Source organism: Ambystoma mexicanum, chromosome 10 (genome assembly GCF_040938575.1).
Source record: "Ambystoma mexicanum isolate Mex_15411 chromosome 10, UKY_AmexF1_1, whole genome shotgun sequence".
In the NCBI taxonomy this organism is placed as follows: Eukaryota; Metazoa; Chordata; class Amphibia; order Caudata; family Ambystomatidae; genus Ambystoma; species Ambystoma mexicanum.
In genome coordinates, this window is record NC_090932.1 from 1,021,880,554 (window position 1) to 1,021,900,241 (window position 19,688).

At 50.0% G+C, this 19,688-nt stretch overlaps 1 protein-coding gene across 1 annotated transcript in view; it reads right to left on the reverse strand.

Moving 5' to 3' along the window:
• The window catches only part of EIF2B5 (eukaryotic translation initiation factor 2B subunit epsilon), a 900,599-nt gene that overhangs the window by 253,120 nt on the left and 627,791 nt on the right, over nucleotides 1-19,688 (reverse strand). Inside the window, exon 12 of the mRNA XM_069618834.1 lies at nucleotides 18,931-19,021. Coding sequence (XP_069474935.1) covers nucleotides 18,931-19,021 — 91 coding nt within the window. The remainder of the gene's footprint in view (nucleotides 1-18,930; nucleotides 19,022-19,688) is intronic.

Consider the following 19,688-nt stretch of genomic DNA (forward strand, 5'->3'; position numbering starts at 1 on the left):
CGTCAATCCTTTTATTAATGTGCAGCCCAGTATGAGGTTTTTCCCAGACCTTGCGTGCCTCGGCCAGGACGTCCCTCTGAAGGAACAGGCCAGTCCGCTCCTGTGGAGACAAGATTAGGGCCCCCGAAAGCACCCCTTCCTGCGGAGCGGGTGCTTCAGGCACTGGTATGTCAAGGAGTGACATGTCTAGTACCCGGTCATGAAATGCTCGGACAGAGCAGGTTGGTCCTCACTGTCCTGATCTGCCAAAGGGTCGTCTAGAACATCCGGGTCCCCTAGCTGCGACGTGACCGGCGTCAGATTGACATCACGCTCTGCCTGAGTCTTGTCCACTGGTAACAAGGGAGGCAGAGGAGGAAGAGCCAGAGGAGGGCCGGGAGGCAGAGGAGGTGCTGCTGCCAGGGCGACAGGCACCGGGACAGGAACTGTTGGGGGAGGCAACAGAGTCTGAGGGCAGATTTCTCTAAAAAGGCCCTTTAAGTACTCCCTCATGGGATCAGAGTTCATTAGACCATGACATTTCCCAAAAAAGGCATCCTCTGCCGAGACCATAGGCGGTGGAGTGGGCAGAGGCCTCTCATGAGCAGCATAACCCCACAAACGCAGTAAGAAGGGCTGCCAACCGGATCTACATAGAACAATGGGGCAGATGTAGGAGTGAGCAAGACCGAATGTGGTGGTGGGATTCGAGCACACCAGTCATCGGAAGGGCGGAACGGAATCACACTGTCACGTGGATAAGGTTGTCCACCAAAAAGAAGGTTCCCAGCACCCGCCGACGATAGTGTGGGTGTGAGGGAAGAATCCAAAATGGCCACCCTAGACCACGCAGGAACGGCCGCCATTTTGTGAACATCTGAGGAGAACTGTGTTCCCTGTGTAGATGAGGCAGTTGACTCCACAGATTGTGTAACTCCGGTAACAGGAGTTATGGTTAACGACCTCACCTTGGGCACCCTCAACAGAACCGGTACCTCCGCCAGAAAGTTAAGGAATCCACCTCACAGACAAGACCTTTACAGGCCTCTCAGTTCTGTAGGTACACACCTTAGCCTCGTTAAGAGGAATCCCGGAACAGAGTCCGGTCTTAATAGCGCCCTCAAGAGGGGCCTTGAACCATGGTTCGGTACAGAAAGCCTCAATTGAGGACTCAGGGCGCACCCCGGTGTCTGTGTGGGAAGCTCCAGACAAGGAGACCTCTGAGCGAACTCCGGTACCCAACGCCCAGCAAGACTACGCTGGCTATTAGCACCTGATGGGTGAACCTCGAATCGTGATACGGTATAGGCAGGCCCCTCGTGGAAACCCTCGGAGAAAACCCCAGTGCGCCTATTAGGCCTGTGAGGCTCCTCAGGGATAACCCTGGTAGCAGAGCTTTTGAAGCCCCCTCCCGACCTGGAGGACCCCGGGAAGGAGTCCCTTGGCCAGGGTGCCCTGAAAAGTAAAGAACTTACCGGGCGTCTCTTTCCGTCAATGAAGAGTTGGAAATGCGATGGAGGAACATCCTGGAAGATTTCCTCCCACTTACAAAGACGACGTTTAAGTGCCCTGACTGAAAGGGAGTCGCAGAAGAAACACGAGTCCCAACGGTGATCCGGTCCCAGACACTCCAAGCAGAGAGAATGGGGATCCACCCTAGCGAAACAACGCTTGCAAGAAGAACGAGTGGCAATCCCAGACGCTCCGGAATAGACGGAGGACTACGCGACCGCACAACTAGAGCAGGAGAGAAGGAAAAGGGGAAAGAAAAAAGGTATTCCTGGTGATGCTAGTACGTCCAGCCCCGACCGCGCAGAGAAAAGGACTGAAGGGTGATGTGCGGGACAGAGCTAAGGAGGGCGGGGTTAGGGCCACGTTTGGTACCCCGCGTAAAAAGAGAAGGACCCGTTTACAATTTGATGCTTTTTTACAAAAGTGCTGATGGAATGTCCCAAAAGTTTGGAGGAAAGTAGACGGGACGTAGGAGTAAGAGTGATATATAAAAGCCAATACTGTCCTAGTAATTGAAGTCACCCTAGGGTGTAGGAAGTGTATTGCCAGCATCTCTAATGAGTATCTACTTGCTTATTCTAAATCTGAGAAAGTGTTATGAAGAGTATTTTGATAGTTGAATATTCCCCTTTTAAAAGAAGGCTTATGTAAGACGGACCGTTAAATATTTTACTAGAAAACATTGAGTATAAGTGTTATTTGGATACTTGTATGTGTGGATTTCGATCCTATAGCTCACATTTACCCCACTTGAGATACATATGGCTGCTCTGTCACTCTACCAGCTTTTGTAGTACAGACCTATACCAATAGGTGGATTACCCAATACCAAGAGGACAAGACTGGTGTCTCCCACAGGGTTACTGCATACAATCTTGCCTAGCAGTTATCGACTGCCACTTGTCGAGGTAGAACGCCACATTTCCCCCCCACCTGACTGCCCTTGCGGCAGTCATTGTTGCGCTTTATTTTGCCTACTTCTCTGGGGGGTGGCAGATCCACGATTCGTTGTGTTTGGCATTCTCTATTGCGCTGGGAGGATTGTTAATTGCGCTTGTAGCCCTGAGAATAATATGCGCGCCTTCCATAGTACTTGTGGTCTCTGGAAACTAAGAATCTTACATTGCCTGAGGCTCAGCGAAAGGACCTCCTGCTTTGAAGGGCTGTGAGAGACCTAGCCGAGTAAGCCTTCATGGCTTTAAGTGCCTCATCAATTTTGTCTCCAAATTGATTTTCCCCATCACATGGCATATCAATGACCTTGCGTTGTACTTCATGGCGAAAATCTATGCAACGTAGCCATGCCTGGCATCAAAGGACTATGCCATTGCCGATCTTCTTGTACCCTGTTTCAGCCAGGTCTACAGTCATGTTGATACTGTGATTCGAGGCTGCCTCTCCTTCGTGCACCAGCATCATGGCCTCTTTTCTGCTGTTTTGGAAAGTGTTCCAATAAACGAGCAAGATGGTGCCACATTTCTCGATCATATCTAGCGACTATTGCCAAGGCATTAGCTGCTTTAATGGTTGTCGCCCCAATGGTGAGAACCTTCTTTCCAAAAGGCATTTTTCGGTTTTCGTTCTCTGGTGGAGTGGCATACTTATTTCATAGTACGGAGGCCCTCCTGCCACACACTATCCAAAATAGGTATTGAAAAGACTGCTTTCCTGCTTTTACCCATATGGTAAAAGAGGAAACAATCTTTCTTCTCCTCATCTGGGATTAGGCCATACTCCTAGCATGCCTTAGAAATCATGGCGTGAAAACGCCCAGTTCTCATCTGTAGGCGAAGGCTGAGCCGGGCTACCCGGTACATCTTGGTCAGGATCTGTGTCCCAAGTGTCAGCTCTCCGTGGAGACGAGGAGGCGGTGGAACTTGTATCTCTCGGACCAGTGTCCTGGTCTGTGTCGATTAAATTCCCCTTCATGGTCTCTCCTACGTAGACTGAATGTATGAGGTGGGGGTCTAGGAGGTTTTGAATTCTAGGAAGTATGTCTCTACGGGGATAGGTTGCATCCCTTAGTTGAAATGTAACTTGAGGTTCTCCATAAGGTTGAATTTCTTGAGCAAGTGGAAGCCTGGCGTCAAGCTGGCCTAACAGACTGAAGTATAGTGTAGTAAGGGCCTGCATGGAAGAAGGGTTTGGGAGTTTATAAGGGGGTATTCTGTCTGCATAAGGTCTATTCCTGCAGATGTTGATGGCAGAGAAGGTGGTTGAGACCTTAGAGGTACGATTTCCTCTCTAGATGGTCCCTGTATATGAAGATCAGATGTTCCCTCTTCAGGATCAGATTCAAAGACACCTTGACATTTGTATGGTGGAGGCTCAAAATCAGAGGTAATCTCGCGTTGAAGAATGTCTTCTGGCATGATAACTGGGTACCCCATAGGAGACATTTTCAGGGTGGCCTGGTCATGCTGTATCGTGGTCTTAGTTGGGGTTTTTACAATATATTACCATCTGTTGGCAATTCAGAAAGCTCTGATGTGGTGGTCGCTGGGCGCGTAGGCTTTCCAGCAGACTTTCTCTTGGTCGTCGACGTCGATGAGAGACGAGCCATAGACCCTGACGAAGCTTCCGTCGTCGTGGTGTGTTAGGGAGAATTCTAAGAAATGTGCTAATTCCCTTCTACCTTAGAGACCCCCAGCTCTTCTTACTGAACTTCAGGACTTTTAATTTCAAATTTTAGGACTTAATTTCTAACCTGTAGAGACCAAGACCTTTTTCCCACTCATATTTTTCTGTGATTTGGACTATGTGTTTCTTTTGACTTTGGAGACTGACAAACTCCATAGGCATCATCTTTACATTGTGACACACAGCACCTTCAGTGCAGTGAAGTCTCTTTTAGATTTCCCAAAGGTTTAAAAACTGTCTCTTGGTGAAAATACTGTTCCCAAGAGCAGTGAAGTGAAATTGACTTTCCTTACATTTTATGACTTTCTAGACCCAGCTCACACCATCTTACAAAAGGGTGCTGGAGGGGTTACTTAGTATCCCCTTTGTTTAGGTTCTTACGTTACCCTTTCTACAATTAATGGCTGGTGGCAGTGGTTTACTTTTTCCTACCATTGTGCGTTTTTACCACGTGCTGCAATTGCAGCTGTAGTAAGACACCCATGGGTGCCTTCTTTTTTCTCCATTTCTTGTTGGAAAGATCCTTCTTGAGGTTTGCTTTGCGCACTAAACCAGGTCTGGTCCCTTTATTTGTTTTGTCTTTGGCGGGATTCACTGGTGAAGCCTGCCTCTGGCTCCAGTGTGTCTGGCAGGGGCAGGAAGTGAAGGAGGTGCCATAAAATCCCTGTTCTTAATCCACTTGGTTACAGGAATGCACCCAAAGGAGATTGGCCGGCTGGCTGTCCTTGGAGGACAGCCACCCTGCTGTGTGAGTGACAGCTAGGATGCAAATGAATGGGAGAAACCTGAAACAAAAAATAAATGAGGCTTTTTGCTTGGAAGGCAGAGTCGACCGCTGGACGAAGGAATACAAAGAAGAACTTGGAAGAGAGGCTTGCTGCAACTCCTGGACCATTGGTTTGCCCGGTGAAGCCCTGCTGCATTGCTGAAGCTACAAATTCACCTTGACTAGAGAAGCACTGCAAGGAACGACTTCTACCCTTGGGTTGGTGGGACCAATCAACCCCAGTGAACCCGTCTGGACATCCTCTCGGCGCTGGCTGTACTTCCATTGCTACTGCAGGAACTGATTGCTAGGGTGAGGAACACCAGATCGAGTGCCTTGTTTTTAAGTCTGACCCGAGATCCAGGAAGATCCTCCAGACTCCCATGAAGCAGGACTGACTAAGCCTGAGCCACCTCAACAGAGTGCTGGACCCCAGATGCGAGGAAAGTCCATTAAGGTTTCCGAGAACCACAGTTGTGCTGTTTGCGAGAGCCGCGAGGAGCTGAAATCGCGACTGTGCCACTGATCTGAAATTTGCCCATAGTGCAGGAGTCCCCAGACGTCCTCCCTCTTGTCCCCACGACTGAGGCCCAGGAAACACAGGATCTGCAGACCTACACAAGAACAGAAGCCAGCTGGATCCAGTTTTCTTCAAACCAAAGGTAGTGTAAAACTAAGGGGACTTAACTCTTGTTGCGTATCCTTGCTAGCTCTCAGTTGAGACTTGTATTGGTTGCTCTTGCAGAGTTGCTTGCAGCTTTTCCCCTCACAAGCCTTCCAGCTTGTGGCCCTCTAGAGATGTCATTTCCTACAAAGATGTCTTAACATTGTGCAAGACTTTTTACCTACCTGCAAGAAGTGCTTCAGCTCACCAAGACTTTGCTCAACTAACATGGACTGCCCTGGCTCCCTGAAAGACACTTCTTACCTCAGACTTTGTGCTTTGCCTTTACCCCAGGAAAGGGTTAATTTACTTTGCAGTGCAGGGGTTGAAAAGTACTTACCTGCTTAAGAATATTTATTAACCATTGTTTTCTCCTTCTACAAATATTTGCCTTTGATATCCCACTCTGTATTGCTCTAAATGTGACAGTGATATATCAATGTCCACAGTGTCCTAATTATTTAAGTCACCTGAAGGTGTAGGAAGTGTCTGTGTACCATCCCCCATGTGTATCAACTGATTCAGTGAAACAGAGTGTGTATTTATCGAAGTATATTTTGTATGATACGATTGTTCCCTTCTAATGAAGGCTTATTGAACTGACTATTTGTTTAATCAAGAAATCTTGTATGCAAGTGTTTATTTGAATAATTGTCATTGTGAAACTCTGTGTTACAACCTTACAGCTCACATTGACCCCTCTTGAGATAATCTTGGCTGCTCAGTCACTCTACCAACTTGTGTAATACATGCTTATACCAAAGGTTGGGTTAACTATTGCCAAGAGGACAAGGCTGGTGCAGTCTCCCACAGGGTGCTGCATACAATCTTGCCTAACATGGTGGATGCCGTCAATGGTGTTGTCGTCGGAATAGACAACGATTTGGTCATTGACGAGTGTCTCGATGACGACTCATGGCCGGAAGGGGATCGTCGAGATTCGACGACGAGTAGTGTTTTTTGCCACTCGTCGAGTTAGACTTCTTCAACAACGAGGTTGAGGATGTTGTAGCCGATTTGGCCCTGTGTTTGTTTGTCGACAGAGGAGATTTCCTGGAAGCGTCTGCAGATTTTGGCGATGAGTGAGAGCGGTTTGTCCGACGGCTACTTCAACGACTGACCATTGGAAGAGTGTTTGGACCCAGAATTAGACTTTTCACCACTAGGTGGTGGTTTCCTTGCAGGTAAAGGGTTTTTGCTTTATCGTGCCCTGGGGATGATTTTGTCTCACCTGTCTTTTACTTATTTGCCACAGGCTCTTCATATCTGGACCTCTGTCTTGACGGAGACCTCCTGTCAGAGGGAGTAGGTGCTCTCCCACTCCGTGACAAGCCCACCTCTGATGCCGGATAGGCTCTTTCATTGAGTCAGCAGATAAGGAGTCAGTTCCTATCCGTCAGGGTCTTTCATGAGAAGCCCTGGCAGATGTCACAGCCGTCAGCGGAATGGTTAGGTTTTAGGCAATAAAGACAATGTGTATCTGTCTGTCCCCCTAAAAACCTTTTAGGCCGCAGGTGTCGCATTGCCTAAATAAGGACTTCTTGGGTCCCGAAGTTTCCATGGTTGGAACTGGAAACAAATGTATTTCGACCTCGGTTGTATGGGAAGAGGAAATTTGAAGTAAAAGTCAATTTTTCAAAGGAACGTAATTTTCTCTCAGTCGAGAAACACGAGGAATCCCTACAGCTCCGAAGACGGTTGAAATCAGAGGGGAAGCTGCTGGGGTGGAGGTATAAACTCAACGTCCCATTGGTGGGAACCAAAAGCACCCACAACAACGTTGATGGGACACTCAAAGTGTCAGGTTTTTACATAGGAAAATTACTAAGTCAAAGTAAATAGGGTTTCCCAGCCTGACTGGGAATATTCACAGCATGTGAATTCATGAAAGATCCAATGCTGGAGTAGTTGCGGTACCTGCCTGTACCACTAGACTCTCTGGAGTGGGGGTGTTTAGATAAATAGTCGGGGTCACTACTGGAAGGGTGGTACTTCTTAGTCAGATTTTTATTCACAGCCAGATTGGTTTCTGGTGTCTCCCAATTCGCTGCCACCCTTTTTTGGCGAGCAATATGGAAAGGCAATATAGGATCTGTCTGTGGACCCTTATCCAAGATGTTCGTCAGATAATCCTGCTCAAATGGTAATGGAGGCCTACTCTATGCCATATATTCCACCACCATGGACATTCCCCAGCCTCTGGTCTTCCAAAATCTAACTCATGTGAGGTGTCCACCCCACTGGCCGTCTGTAGATTATCATAAAAGTCTTTCAACCTTGACTTCTCAAATAAAGATTTCAGGCACATTTGGTGTGACAAATTGGAGACCAAAGGGTGCATCATTGTCTGAGGGTTCATTCTCATATATTGAGGTAAGGGACAAAATAATCTTTCCTTGGTAAAGGAACATATGTTTTTTGAGGCATCAAGTGTTTGATAAATAGTGGATTCGACGCTCGAGAAGCTGTCTTTTTTCAATGGTGCTGTAGGTTTAGCTGGGGTGCTCGTCGACAGTAAAGCTGGCATTGAGGGTGCAACCAATGTCGAATTTGGCATTGGTGGCGCCGCTAGCTTCAATGCCATCGGTGTCGAAGGTGACGCTTATGTTGATGGCTTGGCTGGCGAAGGCGCAGCCAACCTCAATGACGTCTACGGTGTGGACAACCTCCACCTCTGCTTGTGTTTACGGCTCGACGGATCCTTCGGCGACTTGTCATCGCATCGAGGCCTCGACGGCTCTCGATGAGGATCAGGCCTTTATCCCGGGCTCAAGTGCGCGCAGGATTTAGGTAGAGCTCTTTCCTTACTGGCTTCCTTGAAAGGCGTGGTAGGAGCATGGCTTGCCGTGGGTTTCTGCTTCTCAAATATTTTTAGCATATCGGCTCTAAATTCTTTCCATTCGGCAGGGGTGGATTTTTTCTGTGGTACAAGATACCCTCTCAGGGGAGGTGTCCGACGATTAAGTTGAAGAAGGCGACCTATGGTGCCTCTTGTGCTTCCACGACGACTTGAGCAGTGGGAGCCACTCCTCGATCTATTAACTTTCTTCCTCCGAGGAGAGTCGCCTCTCGACTCATCGGTCGAAAGTTTTTTGGTCGGGTAGATGTTTTGGGGTTTTGACCTACCGCCAATTTCCCCTTTCGCTCTTTCAGGGCCTTTCCGGTCATCAACTGGCACTTGGAGCAGGCTGAGGTGTTATGCTCCACCCTGAGACACCATAGACCTATACAGTGTGGATCTGTCAATGACATTTTCGAATCACAATCTTGACACTTCTTGAACCTGATCTTCGGGGTAGTCTGTGTTGACGAAGAAGAAATATTTGCGTATGAAGTAATGATCCGCACTTTCTCGAAGCAATAGCATTCATGGAAAAACGGAACTGAAGCCAACGGGAGCTGCGTGTGCTATATGTGCCTTTGATGACATCCTCGAAACAGAGGCGATCGAGGGACATTGAGTCGACTGCATCGACGCCCAGTGCCCGAAAAAAGGTTTATGAAGCAGCTGGATATGGAATATGAAAGATGAGTAATGGGTGGGAGGACACAATTCATTAGAAGCAGGTATTCGTCATCAATAATCCCCTCACCAGTTCAGGACCGAGTGACTGAGGAAAATCCAACCAGGAATCTTTTTTCCTTCTTGGCGCTGAGAAAAAGGTGCCAGAACCAGAAAGAGCTGCTGAAGTGCATGGCATCCATTGCTGCAGAGTCCCTCTCCAGAGTGCTGTCCCAGAAGCCTGTCAAATGTCTGTCACCCTCCTCCATCACTGGATGAATCGGACATCTAGTTTTCCTCTTTACCGCCATTTGGGTACTTCTCATTATAAAGTTACACTGTCCTGAAGAAGGCTGATTTAACAGCAGCCACACTAAAACAGCTATACTAGGCCCAAACACAGTTGTGTTGACGATAGGACTTAGCCTCTGTGTCCCATAGCCACACTGTTTAGATTAGTACAAAGTACTGTGCATTGTTGTTATACATTTGTTTCTCATGTAAATCTTGATAAGATTTTAGAGAATGTATTTGTCTTAAAACTATATCCAAAATACGTGTTGCTTGGATAAGCACTGAATGTATCATGTTTGATAGTTTGTAATTAGTGGATTGTCCTATGATAATCTGTGAATCTGACAAGCAAGGTTTGCTGTTTATTAAATTTGCCAAACAGTAATGAATGTCACCATGTGGTAATTAATGAAAAAGAGTGTGTTGTTGGAGTGCAGTGTCCTTGCTCAGTTGTTGTTAAACCTTCACCCAACTGGGTAAAGCAGGGCCTTAACCAGGAGCCCTGTATATTTAAATATACCTTCTACCATCCCGACATTTGATCTAATAAAGTATTTTACTTTGAACTTTAATTCAGTTGTCTGTGTCTTGCTTCATGATGCATTCACAACACTCACACCTTGATGTGCTCTGCTAGGAAGAAATACACTTTTCAATACATGTTGTATTACTTTTCAAACTACTGTAAGTGCAGCAAAACAAGTGAAGAAATAGAACCAGTTAAGTAAATCACAACCTTGAGAACAGATCAGCTGGTTAGCAAACACTATACAAAACTTTAGTATTAAGATTCATATCTTAGGAAGTCCTTCCCTAGCAAGAAAAGAAGAGGCCTAGTGCCCTTAGAGTCAAAGGTGCCAATAAAAGCATTTTCAGGCGATTAGGAGTCTCTTTTAGGGATATTACACAATTCAAAGTTAAGAAAAAAAAACAAGAGGGAAGTCTTTAAAAGACCCTCTAGTAACTCATTCACCTTAAGGAAAGCCCAGAGCAGGATTGCAGGCCAGAACACCGCTGTTCAAAGCTAGGCAAGGACAGATGGGGTTTTATGCACATAGACCCCCAAGTAGACTGTGATCGGCAAAAAAGATGGGTTTAGGGGGGAGTGGCCTGGAGCACCAGCGATGAGGCAGCTCCATTGATGGCCTCCACATGGGTCCGCGGCTAAAAGATGATTTCTCCCGGTTCCTGCTATGCCCCCCATGAACACGGCCAGATTGATGCAGCGGAACATCCCCAGCACCATCGCCTGCAATCTGGGAGCTTAACGCCCCTGGGTTTGCCATAAATGCGGCGAAAGAAACGTTCCTCCGGCGGCTGGCGCCATATCCAAGATGGCGGCCGCTCCTCTGAACCCGCGCCTCTGCACTCCGCCAGCTCCTCCTCCCCGACGTGCGGCTGACACTGGGGTCCGGAGCCTTCCTGGCACCCTTTAGGGGGGCGCTGATGGTCCCTGCTCCCGCCTGCCTGCCAGTTACACTTCCTTCTGGAGCAGCTCGTAGGGTCTTAACCTGCGCCCGCCATTGGACCGCGCCCAATGCCTTGGTGAGCCCACCATCAGCGTGATCTGCGTGCCGGTCCCCCGGAGGCCCGAGGTGAGGAGCTGGGGGTGGCCTAGCCTCCTGAGGCCCGCAACATCTGCCCCCCCTCCGGCGGCCCGCCGACCCACACAAACCCACACTGTTCCCCGGAGTGTGACGCTTTCCCTGCTTTCCTGGGGTGCCCCAGCCCACCTCCCCTCTTCGCCAGCCGGGGAGAACCTGCTCCCGCCAGCCGCATCCTGGCCCCCACCCAGAGGGCCGCCTGGAGCCCCGGGGCCCTTACGGCGACCCAGACCGCTTCCTGAAGGGCTGGAATTCTTCCCACCTCCTGGGGCGCTCCGGCCCACTCCACCCCCAATCGCTCTCACCATTTTGGATCCTGTGCCAAGTGGATTTGGGGCCGGACCCCCGGAGGGTGCCCCTAATCCCGAAGCCATGTCCCGAGCGCTGAAGTCCTCCAAATCGGCTGACATTTCCACCATGCTACAGGCCGCGGATAAAGGAAAGAAAGCAGATTCCTCCAAACTTACACCACAGAAAGCGACCAACGACAAGGGGACACTCGCAACAAAAGACCACCTCCGGGCCTCCGGGCCTCCATGTCGGACATCGTCAGAATTCAGAACCTGCATGACGGAACTCACTGCTAAACTGGAACAAACTGACCAAAGGGTCGGGAGCAGAGGATGGGGGGAGGCCGAAGACCTGGCCACAGATCACTCTAACTCGTTATCGGCCCTACAACGTACCGTCCAGATGCTAACGGGGAGGACCGAAATTCTTTAGTTCAAACAGGAAGAAAACTGCTCCCGCTGCAACAACCTGCGCATCCGAGGGGTACCTACCTCGGTATCTGATAAGGAGCTCCCCAGATATGTAAGCACTTTCTTCCATTCCCTCCTGCTGGATCTGGACGAGGCCCAACTCCTACTTGACCGGACCCATAGGTTGTGCCCTCGCCGGGAGTGGATTCAGACTCCCCTCCAGACGTAATTACAAGGATCCATTTTTACACCTCTAAGGAGGCCATCGCAGCAATAGGCCGATCAAAGGAGGAGCTCTCCTTCCAGGGCGTGCCACTACAGATCTTCCAGGACCTCTCCCCTCCGACTCTCCAGAAACGCAGGATGCTTCGCCCGCTTTCGCTATTTCTCCGACACCAGCAGATTCGCTACCAGTGGCTCTTCCCCACGGCGCTACAATTCTCCTTCAAAGGCACTTCTCGAACCATCAGCCACCTCGATGAGACAGCAACTATTCTCCGTCCAGACTCCCCCGGGGCCTCAGATCCATCCCTCCCGGGCCGAACTAGCCTGGCCCCGAACTCAAGCTCCCCAAGGCCGAATCAGGCCCCTTGGTCAAGGGTGCAGAGAAACCGCAAACCCAAATGACGTGCATGGATGCCCGCACAGGACACACAGCACTGGAACCACTTGAGCCGCTCGAGCTCGCCGCGGACCCTATGCGGTCCATAACCTCCTCCAAGGTGGATGCCACCTCTTTACCCTTGGAGAACTTCCCAACCATGTTGGTTCTGTCGGATGACAGCCTGGTCGGCCAGGGGCCATGCCGATAATTTAAAATCAGCCCCCTTGGTCGCAGTTTGGAGGCAGTTGTTGAACGCTCATATCTCCCGTTGGAGACCAGTCTTAAAACCCTCAACTACAGGAGAATCTGAATTAGCTATGCTCTCACAGCCATGGGTGATTTAACCGCCCCCAGTCGCCCCCCCCCCCCAGCAAGTGAACTCTGAGCCAGCCGCCACATCAGTTCACCACATTGAACCCCCCCTCCACCCCCCAAAGAGGAAATCCATTCTGCAGAGGCTACAGGACGATGGGACCTCAATCGCTTTCCTGCAAGAAACACCTACTCCCATCGGACTTCTCTCGTTTGCGAAGCAGACTCTTTCCGCTACAATTCTTTGCTTCCAATGGAACTAAGAAGGGAGGCACCGCCATTCTATTGACGAAAGACCTGAAACCCCAGATCCTGGACTTGCTACGATGTCAGGATGGTCGCTTTATTGCAATAAAATGCATTGTCCTGGGCCAGCTTTACACCCGCATCTCGGCCTATGCCCCGAACGAACACCAGGAAGGCTTCTACCAAGACATAGTAGACTCCCTCCCCCCATTCATCGAGGGGCAAGTCATCATGGGAGGGGACTTCAACGGGCTCCCGGACTCCCTCAAGGACAGATCCCACCCCCCGACATCCAGGGATTCGAAGTTGGCCACTGGCCTGCTCCATCTGTTCCGCATGCTGAACATTGTGGACTCCTGGAGGGTATTGTCCCTGGACGAGAGAGATTTCACTTTCTACTCGTACGTGCATCGCACCTTCTCCAGGATCGACCTACTCCTGACCTCTCCCCAGATCCTGACCTTCACTGACGATGTGGCGATTGGCCCCTGGATCCTCTCAGACCACGCTCCAGTCACCCTGACCCTGCGGTCCCACGACCCGGATCCCCCTCCTCGCCGCCAGTGGAATCTATATGATCCTGTTCTGGGAGACATGGCAGTGAGAGACTCAATCGCCAGGGCAATAAAAAACTTCTTTGCAGAAAACCGGGATGAGGATACTTCCCCGGCCAACACCTGGGATGCCATGAAGGCAGTGCTCAGAGGGGAATTGATCGCCCAAGGCACCACATTCCATAAAAGAAGGCAGGCGACACGGGCTGCCCTGGAAGCAGAGGTCCGTGAAGCGGAAGCTATTCACAAAAGAAAGGGCTGGGCCCCAAAATTTTAGAGTCCTGCAAGTGGCAAGGAAGAAGCTCGAGCGCATTACGCTGAGTCTACTGCAAACCTATTAACTAGAACCAAGTAATGGTATTATGTTCATAACAATAAGGCCAACAAATTGCTGGATAATAAGCTGGCCAGGGAGAAGAGCAGGAATTCCATCCTGAGCTTCTGTGACCCGCGGGGGCAATCCACTACGCGGACCACGAGAAATTACGCCTGGCGGCCGCTCACTGCTCTTCAGTAATGACAGCAGCCCCGAGGTTCCGGCCGAGCAGTGTGCGTACATCCATGAGGCGGTACTCCCGCACCTGACCCCGGCGGCCAAGGAAGAGCTTGAAGCGCCCATTACAACCGAGGAAGTGGGGGCTGCCATCAAAAGCCTGAAATCTAGAGCCCCAGGTCCGGACGGTTTTTCCACCCGCTTCTACAAACTCTTCCAGCCCCAACTGGTGGCCCCCCGGCTCGACTCTTCAACTCATTCGCGGCCTCTGGAACGGTCACTCCAACGATGCAGGAATCCGTCACAGTCCTCATCCTTAAGCCTGGAAAGGACCCCCAAGAAATCAGTTCATATAGATCCATCTCACTGCTGAATCTGGTTGCGAATATATATTCAAAGATCCTGGCCAATCGTCTTGCACCTATCCTTGCGAGCATCATAGACCCAGCCCAGACTGGGTTTATAAGTCACAGGTCGACAAAAGATAACATTCACAGAGCACTGAACCTGATAGAGATCGCCAACCGGGACTCTCAGCAATTGGCCCTACTGGCGCTGGACGCAACCAAGGCCTTCGAAGGTGGACTGGTCTTACCTACGCCTCACTCTGGAGGCCTTTAGCTTTAGTCCGACCTTCGGGAAAATGGTCTTCGCGAACTACCAAGCCCCAAATACTAGGCTGAGGGTCAACAGCCGCCTATCGGATCCAATCCCCTCACATGCGGGACGAGGCAGGGATGCCCTCTGTCCCTGCTGCTCTTTGCTCTGGTCATGGAGCCGCTGGCCCTACGGATTCGCAAAAGCCCCCGGATCAGTGGCCCAAGGGTCAGCTCCGAACAACATAAAGTGGCCCTCTATGTGGATGACGTCCTGTTGACCATCACGAACATTGAAAACTCCACGGGGGCGTCCCTGACTGAAATCCACAACTTTGAGAGGGTATCGGGGTACGCCATTAATTTTCAAAAGTCAGCGGCGCTCAAAGTGGGCCTGACCCCAGCCAAACGAGAGACCCTAGAGGAACGAGGCCCGTTCAAATGGAGCACTCTCGATCCCATACCTGGGGGTCCAGATTCCCTCACTCCCAACGAAAGGCTATCAGGCTAACTTTCCGCCGCTCATCGAGAAATTGGAGAAGGACTTGGCCCGCTGGCAATCACAAGAAATCTCCCTGTTGGGTCGCATCACGACATGTAAAATGAACCTTCTCCCCCGCTTCCTCTACGCCTGCGCCTCCCTCCCAGCCCTAATTCCGCTTCTCCCCCTACAGCGGCTTCAAAGCAAGATGGTCGCCTTCGTCTGAAAGGGGTAGAAAGCACGCATCCTGCGAAGATCGATGATGGCCAGCACAAGACTGGGTGGATTGGGGGTGCCCACCTCCGAAAATACCAAATTGCAGCGCAGCTGGCCCACCTTCAGGCATGGGGGCTTGCCACAGGGCGGCCAAAATGGGTGGACATTAAGCAATCCTGCCTCCCTCTCCCTCTCCGCTTCCTCCCGTTTCTCCCCACCGCCCTACGCCGGAGCTGGCCAGGAGTCCTGACGGCCACGAAACAGTCAATAAAGGCTTGGGAGTGGGCCCGCAGACATCGTGGCGTCCCTGGAGACCTGAGTGCACTATCTCCAATCTTCCTCAACCCAGCGTTCTCCCCTGGAGCCTGTCCAAGGAAATTTAAGAATTGGGTCGCGGGAGGCCTTGAAACCCTGGGGCAACTCTTCGATGGAGACTCCCCCCCAACCTTTGAAAGCTGTAAAGCGGCATTCCAACTAGCAGAGACGGATTGGTACTCCCATGCCCAACTCAGGCACTGGTGCTCCCACCCCCAGACCCGGGCAGCGGCCACAAGACCCCTTACTTCGCTAGAGCTAACAGTGAGCGACCTGCCGGCCCGGGGAAAGATCTCGACTCTCCATAAGCGCTACAAGAGGACCCCTTTCGTTCCAGGCCCTCCTATATGTGTCAATGGGAGGCGGACCTTGGGCACGCCATAGAAGACCAAGCTGGGTGGACATTTGGTCCAGAACACGCACAGCATCCCGCTGCATCACCAACCGAGAGTGAGCCCATAAACTGCTCCTGCGGTGGTATTACCCCCCCTCCGCCTCCATCACTTCCAATGTGCCCTGGAGCCTCACTGCTGGCGTCTGTGGCCTCCCAGGATCATACTTTCATATGCGGTGGACCTGCCCCAGAGTAAAGGACATCTGGACTCATTGCCTAGCCACTATAAAAGACGTCACCCAGGTGGCCATTCCACTCGTGCCTGAGCAAGTCCTCCTGGGGATCCCGCTACCAGACGTGTACCCGAGATCGGGGAGGAGAGCCGCCCTGGTATCCCAGTTCTTGCTGGCAGCCAAAATCACGGTGGCCCGCACTTGGAAATCTGTGGATGGTCCCCTGATGACCCTCTGCTGGATCAAATTCTGGGACATCCTGATCGCCGAGGTGGTCACGGCAGCTAAAGCAGGACTGCTCCACCGATTCATGGACATTTGTGCTCCGGTGCTGGACTATAACCAGGACTTTCCAGCCCTGACATTTAAGCCACGCCTGATTGCGAGAGCCCTTCATTCTATGGACGATCCGTCGCCACTATTGGACCAGGCCGACTAGGCCCGGGTACAGTGCTCACCGAGGGACTTCAAAGGGGAGCAGGAGGAGGGTTTTGTGCCTTATATGTCTTGAGCTGCTATAAGTACTGTGAATGTATATCCTCCTGTGTCTTGAGTTATAAATAAATACTTTTAAAAAAAAGTAGGTTTACTCACCCCCTGTACTCCGATTCACTCAGGGACCACTCCAAAATCACTGTGCCTTCTGGGTATATGCCCTGGTTCTCTTGGGGCAAGCCTTGGCCTTTGCTGGTGCAGAGGTGACTTAAGGCATCATGTTCTTGGGTCCGGCTACATTGTGATTGCATGCTCCAATGGACTAGATTCCAGACAGCTGAACACTCCAGACACAGCCTTCGGGACCACCACTCCAGCGACTATCTCAGAAGACCAAGGACTCGATGCAGGTGCTGAGCAGCGATGGCCACTCGAAAATGACAGAAGGAGAACCTTGTGGCGAGAACCAAAAAACAGGTTCTGCAAGGAGAGCTACAACTTTAGGGAAATGCTTCTTGTTCCTTAAGCAGATGACCTGGAGAGTCCCAAGGCTCAACTTGGGACGGCGACTGTTGCAGCACAGTAGCCCAGGATAATGTCTGGTTAGCCCACAGGATGGTACCAGGACTGTTCAAAGCACTTCCAGCAGCTGCATCTTTGAGCAAGGGTCGGGACTGGTTGTTCCCAACAGTCAAGGGGTTGAAGCAGCAATAAAGATCTTTAGAAGATCTGCAGAAAGACAGGGCTTCGACTGGCAAGTGAAGAACAGTCTGCGGTAGATCTTCCCACAACAAATCATTCCAAGTCTTCAGTGGGCTGCCCTCCTTCATAGGGGTCTTGGCTGAAGCGATCTGAAATATGGCTGCAGGAGTCCTTTTATCTAGGATCTGGGCTGACGTTGCCCCCAGTGCACAAATGCAAGGATCTGCACCATTCAAACTGGCAGAGGCTGTCCAATCTTGGACAGCCTCTAGTCACTGCACCTGCCCAACAGACACCTGGCAGAGACGTGGAGTGGGCCCAGACAGCCCCAACCCCCAACATCCAGGCATACACACACAGACCCCACTTTGCCCGTGAAAGTTGGAGTTTTCCCCGGGAAGGTGCTTACCATATATAGAAAATCCAGGCAGGAAGATGGTCAAAAGAAAAGATGGCTAAAAAACAAGTGAAAATCGTGTGGCAAAGTCACTCTTTGGTACTCAAATTGGCATTAAGATGCAAAACATGCTTAAGTGCACAGTTTAAAAAAGAAAACACTATAAAAGTATCCACGGCCACAGCCCATCCTGGACACATCGAGCAAATAATCACAAAGTTGCTAAAAACGAAGTTAGAGGGACACACAATGTCCCTACCGCACTTCACAGAAGGTGATGTGGGCAGGAAAAAATAAACAAAGAACTTTACTATGGAGAACAGCGTTAGATAGGTAAAGGGCCTGATCAGTGCCCCCAAAACAGATGCTTACTTTCCAAAGTCAGGAAGGTTGAGAATAGTAAAAAGTAAGGTGCCCAATTGAGATCTACGGAGAGAAAGAGGCAAAAAGAAAAAGGTTTCCCAACACAGTGGTACTTTGGTGTGTGTAGGTGTGTGTATGTGCGTGTGCGTGCGTGTGCGTGCGTGTGCGTGCGTGTGCGTGCGTGTGCGTGTGCGTGCGTGCGCGTGTGCGTGTGTGTGTGTGTGTGTGCACGCGCGCAAGATGAGTAAGGGAGATTGTAGGACGTGAGACAGTGATTGGGAAGGGTGGTTGAAAGAGTGAAAGGAAGGTGGCTGGAGAGGGTGTGGCTGAACTGCAGAGTAGTGGGAGGAGAGTGTTGAGTAAGGGGAGGAGAGTATAGCAGAGTGGGGCATTAGTAGAGTGGGAGGAGAGAACTAGAGTAAGATTGGATGGTGGCGGCAAGGAGTAGAGAGGAATTATCAGAGGGAGTGATGGAGGGGGGCGATAGTGGTAGGAATGACATGGAGAAGAGTAGAAGGAAGGAAAATGATAAAGCGAAGTACAGTGTGAGGAGTACAAGGGCATGAGAGTAAAGGGCAAGTGGAGCTTGGTTACTGAAAATCCATCTGTAGAAAAACAATTGTGGATCGGATTAATGTAAGAAATCACAGGGGTTACCGATCGCTCATGACAATCTTTGCATTTCGGACTGCTGGGCTAGGGAGAGAAAAGCTCATGGAAAACTAGAAAGATAAAAGGGGCAGTCCAATGAGCCCATTTGCACAAAAGGCAATGAAAAACCCTTGAACCTTTTCTGCGAACTGGTGTCCTTGAGGCCATTGTGATACCTTGCACAGATCGATCTTCTACGGCTAGCGACTAAAAAGCAGTCCACATTAAAATTGATCGGTCTTAGAAGAAAAACCGCACATCATTTAGTTCAGTGTGCATTCCTTGAAAAATACAGGTACAAATGGGAACACAACATACGAATCAAGTAAATCATACTTCAAAGAGTTGATTTCCAACACCAGGTTGTCACAGGAGATGTTTTCCTCAATGCCCCTTTGCAAGGTCCCAAGCACTTCAATGTGGAAAACTGCAATTACAGAAGTACAAGAGTATTCAAAAGGGACAGAGCACAATATTATATCATGATGCATGTATTTGCACTTTAGTCTCTAGTGGTGCTGCTGATTGCATTGGTAAAGGGCATTAGAAAGCACTCTGTAAATATAACAATAAGTGGTAACTTGCAACACGGCACACTCCAGCATAAGCACCATCAGGGATAAATAGAAGTGTATACTGCTACAACAGCATTTAAATGAGGCAGAAACTCTGGATATCAGCACGCATTACACAAAGAGTTTCAAACAAGTTTGAATTTAAGATTGATTTCTAAAATTCTGGCCTGATGGAAAGAGTTTAGGAGTCCACCCGAGTTATAGTGAACAGGGGCACTCTGGGAGTTTAGCCAAATCAAGGTAAGCATTGAGAGCGGTCAAGTATACGTCTCAGTGGTCAAGGATAAAGGAGAGGCGAGTGGGGTCAGGGATCCACAATGTACAAAAATACTCTTATTACAGGACCAAGAACATAGTAGGAAAATGAATCAAGCAGGTAACATTATCACACAACACTAAATATAAAACATACATACAGTCAGTCAATACATTGCATAGAATCCCCCCCCTAAAAAAAACCTCAAGCTAAGTAGTTAGGCAATTGTATCAACAGTCCACAGGAATAAAAGCCCTAACTTT